Source organism: Physeter macrocephalus, chromosome 6, assembly GCF_002837175.3.
Source record: "Physeter macrocephalus isolate SW-GA chromosome 6, ASM283717v5, whole genome shotgun sequence".
In the NCBI taxonomy this organism is placed as follows: Eukaryota; Metazoa; Chordata; class Mammalia; order Artiodactyla; family Physeteridae; genus Physeter; species Physeter macrocephalus.
Genome location: NC_041219.1, coordinates 49,289,810 through 49,297,121, shown reverse-complemented (window position 1 = coordinate 49,297,121; position 7,312 = coordinate 49,289,810). Strand labels below are relative to the sequence as shown.

Below are 7,312 nucleotides of genomic sequence, written 5' to 3'. Positions count from 1 at the left end.
TCCTGTTCCATTGATCTATATTTCTGTTTTTGTGCCAGTACCATACTGTCTTGATTACTGTAGCTTTGTAGTATAGTCTGAAGTCTGGGAGCCTGATTCCTCCAGCTCCGTTTTTCTTTCTCAAGATTGCTTTGGCTATTCGGGGTCTTTTGTGTTTCCATACAAATTGTGCAACTAAATACCTTACTTTATTAAAAGAATCCAGAGTTCTGTGGGTAAAATGACCCTTCTCCCTCCCTCCCTCCCTCCCTCCCTCCCTCCCTCTCTCTCCCTCCCTCCACTCTCTCTCCCTCTCCCTCCCTCTCTTTCTCTATCTCCCTCTCCGTCTCACTCTCTCTCTCTCCCGCTCCCCTTCTCCTCTTCCCTACGCCACCCCTTCCACATCCTCTGAAGCATCAGTTCCTGGACAGCAATAGAGTTTTATCTCTTTTGTCTTCTGTATATCCCCATACCCTAAACGGTTCCTGGCACACAGCAGGCAGTCAATAACTGCTCCAAGTATTAATGAATGAACAAAGACATGAAGGAAGGGCTGCAGGGAGTGACGAGGGAGGCCAGGCAGTCATACCCAGAGGACCACATAAACCACAGCAGTTCTGCAGGACGCCAGGAGAACTTTCATCAAGACCAGGCTGAAACAAGATTCTGAGTGGAAGCCCTTGAGTTTTCTGGAACATTTGTGGAAGCAGAGGGAGACCCCCCCGACCACAGGGTGTGGTGGATCACACCCCTCTGCACCACCCCATGCACAGCCCACTTCCCTGGAACCCCTGGAATATAGTGTGTGACACAGACCCAAGAGGTTATGAATGACTTGAACAAGCCAGGTCTGAAGTGCAGCCGGGGCAGAGTAGTCCCTAATGAACCCTGTACCAGTGGCCCCTTGCCCAAGGTCATGGGAATCTCAAGCACTGAGATGCTCTGCTCAGTGATCTCAGAGGATGCTGACACTTGAGAGAAGCAGCTCAGCTGGGGCTCTCACTTCACGAAGATGCTTTCAGCACTGGACCAAAGACAACCCCCGTCATCTCAGAATCACTCGAACCAGAACAGGCTGCCTGCCGAGGCCCCGCCCAGGATCCTATCAAACTCCTCCTGGATGATGTGTCAGCATCCCCGAGGCCCAGCTGGGCTCCCGAACAAGGTGAGGGCCTCCAGGTAATCCCTCCAGATGCCCAGTGCAAGGGCCCCGCCAGGCACACAACAGGCACTCAGTGAGTGAGTGACTGTCCTCTCAGGCGTCCTCCCCAGGAAGAGCGGAGATGCCACATTATAGATGCCTCCACAGGAGGGTGCTTCTCCCCCTCCCCACGGCCCCCAGTGTCTCTACACAAACATTTTGACACCGAAGGGCAAAGGGGAAAGGGCAGACGCCCCGAAGGGCCCTGACTACCGCCAATCCCGAGTGCCAACTGCAAAGAAACCATTTTAGAACCATCTACACAAAACTATCGTCTCAGAACGACCTGCACAAACTCTTGCATCCGGCGCATTCACTCTTTTGCGAGTCGAGTCGGCAGGGGAAATGTTTACCTATCGTGCACAATAGCCTCGGAAAAAAAAGCACATCTGTGACGACGTGATGACCACAAATCCTCCAAACCCTCCCCACACCTCCAGGGGCGGGTGTGGGCGGCAGGGCTCTGGTTCCATCTGCGCTGGACGGAGTTCGACATGTTTCTGCAAAGCGACGTCCGCCTTTAAAATACCTTCCCAGGAAAACGCCCAGCCCCAGCGGGCACCCAGGCTCCACCGAAGGTGAATTATACCACCAGACCTTCCCGCTTCAAATGCCACCAAGCAGGAAAAAAAAGTAAACTGACTTTGCCCGGCTCCCTGTCTGGGGGCACCAACCCATAGGGACCACATCAAGCGGCCCTGTTCTCTGATTTCTGGCTGCCTTTGGCCAACGGGGAGCCTAAGGAAATGGGAAGGAGGACGTGGAGAGCCGTCAGGAGGTCGCTTCTCTCCACGACCCCTCCTACCTGGGTTCCTCTCGGCCTCGGGGCTGTCACAGCCCCGGGTCCTGCACTGCCCACCATGGGCGCCCCACGCCCTGGGGCCCTTTGGTGATACGCCCTCCTGGGACCATCCTGGTGAGGTTTCCACCTATTTCCTGGGTGTGTGTGTGGCGGCGGGGGGGGGGGGGCGGTGGCGGGTGACTGGTAAAATAGCCCGGACAGGCTCCTGGGCCCCAGCAGACTTGGGGAGGGTCCAGGGGGCCCCAGAGGTTTCCCACACAGGACCCACTCTAAGGACCAGACACGACGTGGATGACACAACAGACGCCTGCAGAGCGACCCGCGCCTCCCAGACCACTTCCAGTGCTGCCCCTCCTTCCCATCCGTGTCTCTCGCTCCCTGCCGAGCCCCGCCCCGGGCCTCTGGACCCTGAGACACAAAGCTCCCAGGAGACAGATGTCCCTAATCCAGAGCACTTGGAGCACTTCCCATTGTGTGATGAGGGAAACCACAGCAGGGGGGCCTCAAGGTCTACCTGCAAACTGCTTGGTTTCCTCCATCAAACAGCCTCGGGCAGGAGAGGAAATAGCTGAGCTGGCAGCAGGGGAGAGGCCTAACCCCGCGCTGAGGGTCTGCTTCAGGTGCTGCTGAAAGGCTGGCCCTGGGAACGGAAGCGGCGGGTGGCAGTGATCCACCGCCACGGCGTGTTCTCTCACGTGGGCTCCTCCTTCCTTCTCCCGGGGGCATCCCGGGGCCCCTTTAGGAGTGAGATGCCTCCTCGGCGCTCCCCGGAGGGTCTCTGCGAGCAGACCCTCGTGATGCTTCCTGCGAGCCTGACGACGGTCAGGAATGATGGATGCCTCCGGAGCTGGGCAGGGCCGGTCGAGCCAGAGGGTCCGTCTCTGCTCGGCTGTGACAGGCTGCTGCTCCAGCCATCGGCAGGTGACTCTGGAACACGGCACATGCAGGTGCACTGGCGGGCAACCAAGGCTGACACAGCCCCGAAGCCCAAAGTCTTCAGCCGGCCCTGGGAGACGCGTTTCCCATACAAGCAGGAAGGAAAATGCACCATGTGTGCGTCCTTTGCTTCCCTGACTTGGAGCATATGGGCCCCAGAGGGTCCCCTCGGCCCATCCCGACTGGCCTGCACCCTGCTGAGCGCACAGCCGACGGCCCATCCCTGACGTCCTGGCCCTGCTGGCAAGCGGGGGAGGCCAGAGGCCGGAGGCTGAGAGCTCCGAGGTGTGCGAAGCCCAGACTGCGGGGCCTGACATCCTTGCCGCGTGGCAGCCACCTGCCCCGGAGCAGCGGGCAGGCCAGAGCGTCCACTGCAACTCTTACTTTTCCTTCTTTCTACTCGAGGGGGTGAGCAACGTCCCGACAAAAGCCCGAATGCCTCTGAGCCAGAAAACCACTGACCCCTTGTCCCCAGCCTTGGCCCAGGAGGGGCCAGCCTCGCAGGAGCTCTGCTGCCGACACATCTGCTTGTTGGTCCTGCCCGGACACGGGACAGCCCTCCCGACCATGTGAACAGAGGAATCAGGGGTCCATCCGCTGTCCTGCCGGCTGGACCAGATCCAGGCCCCGACATCAGATACAACAGTTCCTGCGCTCAGCAGGACTGTGCCCCGTGCTATGGGGACACAGAGGCTCACGGGGCGTGCTCCTGGCCTCGGGGCTCGTGACCCTCCAGGATGCTGGGGCGCAGTCTTCGAACCTTTGCGCAGTTGAGAGCTGCTGTCTCTCGGCTGCCTCATCGTGAGAGAATAGCTGCGGGGGAGACTGTCTCCGGGGCAGAGAGAAGGGGCCGAAACCATTTAACCTCGAGCAGGTTGTAGGGGCAGAAGAATGCACTTGGGGGAGTCCGGGGGGGCCCCTCTGTCCTCCAGGGTGAGAGAGGCCCACGGGTAGCAACTGGGGAAAGGACGTCGTGTGGGTTAAGACATCGTGAAAGAAAAACCCAAGCTGCGCATCTATCCCATCCTCGAGCCCCCCGGAGGTCAGCAGGAGGGGAGGCTCTGAGGGTCCCACGGCACCCACTGTCTCGCACAGCGGCCACGCGAGGCTGCGCCAGGCGGGCAGCAGGAGCTGCGCATCTATCCCATCCTCGAGCCCCCCGGAGGTCAGCAGGAGGGGAGGCTCTGAGGGTCCCACGGCACCCACTGTCTCGCACAGCGGCCACGCGAGGCTGCGCCAGGCGGCTAGCAGGTGGGTGCACCTCACACCGGCTCATAATTGTCCCAAACAGCCGTAGGGGCACAGCTACCGCAGAAGACTCCAGCGCTTGAGATGGGGCAGCTAGGAAACTGCAAGTGTGTCTCTGGAGGCGCGTTGTCTTCCTCTGGTCCCCCCCCCCGCCCCCCACCCCACCTCCTTCACTGGCTCACGCGGCCCTGCATCAAGCAACCCGGGCACGGCCGAGACCGCGGCCCCGGGGGGCTAACAGGCTGTCCCGGGGGCTGCGGTAGCCCAGACCCCGTCCCAGGCACCTGCGAACGCTCTCTGCTTGGTCCCCAGAATCCTGAGAGCAGTACCAGCCCCTGCGTCGCTTCAGATCTGCACCCTGACCCCACCAGAACCTCTCCCTGCCCTCATCACAAACACCGTGCAGAGCTCCACCCCCGAGTCAAAACCTACCCGGCCTCTGTCCTGGGGTGGGCGACAGGGGCATCTCCCGCCCACAGACTGGGGACAGAAACCACGGTCACCGTGCGGGTGATCACTGCTGGGGGCCTGAGTATTTCGGGTGATGGAGAAATGAGACGTGTAGGGTGAGCCATATGTAAAAAGGAGGCAGAGGGCTCCGATGGCTGCGGACAGACTAGGCGAAGAAGGGCAGCAACAGGGAGGGGTCTGTGTGACACAGACCTCAGGCCCAAGTGGTGGGAGAGGTCGCCCATCACTACTGTGTCAAAAAGCTGAAAGGCAGTAGACGTGAAAGACAGAAGGCACCCTTCCTCCATGGGTGTACCTCTTACAGAGGGAGGACCCCTTGTCTGCCAGCCAAGCCCAGGCCCAAGCCCTGTGGAGGCCTGGGTCGGGGCTCAATGAGCAGGAGGCACCCTGGAGTTTCCCAGGAAGGAGAAGAGCGGTTTGCAAAAACCACAGCGACGGAAAGCACCACAGCGACGGAAAGCGGGGCATTCTGATGCGAAAACCGCCAAAGGAGGTTCCTTACAAGCCAATAAACAGCAAAATGAAAGGAAACCCCCCCAAAACGCCCAGACCTTCACAGCATTTCCTAGGGGAGCCTCTTCTGACTCTCAGGTTTCATCCAGGTAAGAGTGGACTACTTGGGCTTTGGAACAGTGTTTGAATGGCCTGGAATTTTAGCCACCAGTAATGACTCGGCCGACGCAGCTGCAATGAATAAGCCCTTTCTGCGTCCTTTCCCCCGTGTAGGATTCTGGGGTCCCTGAGTCTCCCAGCCCAGCGCTCCCTGGGGGAGTATCCGCCCCAGCGCAGGGCTTGGGTATCTTTACACAGACCCTCAACAAATGCTCATTTCCTAAATAACTTTTTCAACCAGGACATTTATTGAAATTTCAGAGTATAAATGTCTAAAGACCAAAAAGCTGCCAGGGCCCACCGCCACCGGCCGCCCGGGCTGGGGGTCGGGCGGGGCGGGGCCGGTCCTACCTTGTTGTAATACTGCACCTGCACCGAGTGCCACCGCCCGTCACTCACGCCCCCAGGAACCTGCGGCGCCACCATCGTCGTGGTCTCACCTGCGGGGCGGGGGGAGGTCCAGAGAGAACGGAGAGGTGAACAGACCACTAAGGCTAAAAGTCCTTCCAACAGTCTGGACGAATGTTCTTTCCAGCCACCGGGAAAACATTTGTAACGGCTTTGTCAATATTTTCAATCTACAGAGGCAAGAAGCACGCTTCAATGATCCCCTAGTTTTTGGAAATTTGAGCTGTGTCTTATAAACAACGCTGCAATGAACATCTTTGTGCGTTCTGGATTTCTCCCACAGGACGGATGCCCAGATGGAGAACCAGGGAATCAGTGGGTCAGCACGCTTGACGGCGCCGCACAGGATGAGGTGTTTTTTTGCTTTTCTGACCGTGCCGTGAGGCATGCGGGACCCTAGTTCTCAGACCACGGATCGAACCCACGCCCCCTGCCATGCAAGCGTGGAGTCCTAACCACTGGACCACCAGGGAAGTCCCGATGGGGTGGTTTTAAACAACCAAGTGCCCAGGACGTGCTCCGAGGGTGGCTCCCTCCCGTGCGGGAGGTTTTACCTGCCGAGAAGGTGAGCTGCACCTGCTCGTCCACGATCTCCAGGGCGATGAAGTCGTGCTTCTCGTTGAAGCGGCCATTATACAGCAGCAGGGCGTTCCTCTCCTGGGTGGCAAACCTAGGGGGCCAAGGGGAAGCACGTCACACAGTGAATGAGCCCGGGGTGGAAGGTCTGCAGGTGGCCTGCAGGTGGGGGAACTGCAGGTGGCCTGGAGGTGGGGGAGGCTGCCCAGGGCAACAAGCCCGGCCAGAGTGGGCAAGAGAGTAAGCACACTCGGCAAAGACTCTGGCCCCCAGTACTCTTTTTTCATATCAGGAGCGGACAGCCCATAAAACCTGATTAGCGATGTTCTCTTCTGGAAGGAGCAAAGCAGATTCCAGGGGGCACTTTGGTTACCACAACCTGTACAGGTGAAAAGATTCCATTCGCACAGTGCTCTAGAAGGATGACACAGCCACTATGCCAACTGGAAATGTCTGGACAATAAACACATGCCGTGCATACATCCCGCGTACACGCCCCAGGGCACAGAGATGTGGGTGTTGATCACCACCTCAGGGCCTATGCCCCTCGTCTCCACCACCACGCTCCAGCCACACTGTGTCCTTTTGCTCCCAAACCCTACACTCTTCCCTGCCCCCGGGCCTTTGCACCTGCTGTTCCCCCCGTGTGGGGAATGATCTTCCCTGGCTCTGCAGATCTCCCAGATGTCACTCCGATTGTGCTTTCCCCAACTCACTTTATCTAAGTTGTGCCCCTCACCCTACAGGCTATCACACCACTCATCTTACTTCTGAAATTATCCTACTTATTTGTTTGTTTATAAGAACACATGATCCTTTAAGGGGACAGATGATGACTCCCGTTCACCGCTGCATCCCCGAGACCAAAACAGGACTTGGTCCACACGAGCGCTTGATACCGATGTGCTGAATCCACGGACGGATGGCGGCCCACATGAACCAACAGACGCGTGAAAACGAAAGACCTGTGAGACTTGAAGCACTCAGAGTAAAAAAACCACTTACTCTGACAAGAGACAAATAGCCTGAGAAATCCTTCTCCCACCCCCTGAGGAAGACTCTTCCATCAGACCCGAGGG

The 7,312-nt window shown here is 58.5% G+C and overlaps 1 protein-coding gene across 1 annotated transcript in view; it reads right to left on the bottom strand.

Annotated features, from left to right (window-relative positions):
- Positions 1-7,312, bottom strand: part of CELSR1 (cadherin EGF LAG seven-pass G-type receptor 1) — a 170,090-nt gene that overhangs the window by 76,253 nt on the left and 86,525 nt on the right. The window contains exons 4-5 of the mRNA XM_024127151.2: positions 6,212-6,327; positions 5,601-5,689 (exon numbers count right to left, since the gene is read on the bottom strand). Coding sequence (XP_023982919.1) covers positions 5,601-5,689; positions 6,212-6,327 — 205 coding nt within the window. The remainder of the gene's footprint in view (positions 1-5,600; positions 5,690-6,211; positions 6,328-7,312) is intronic.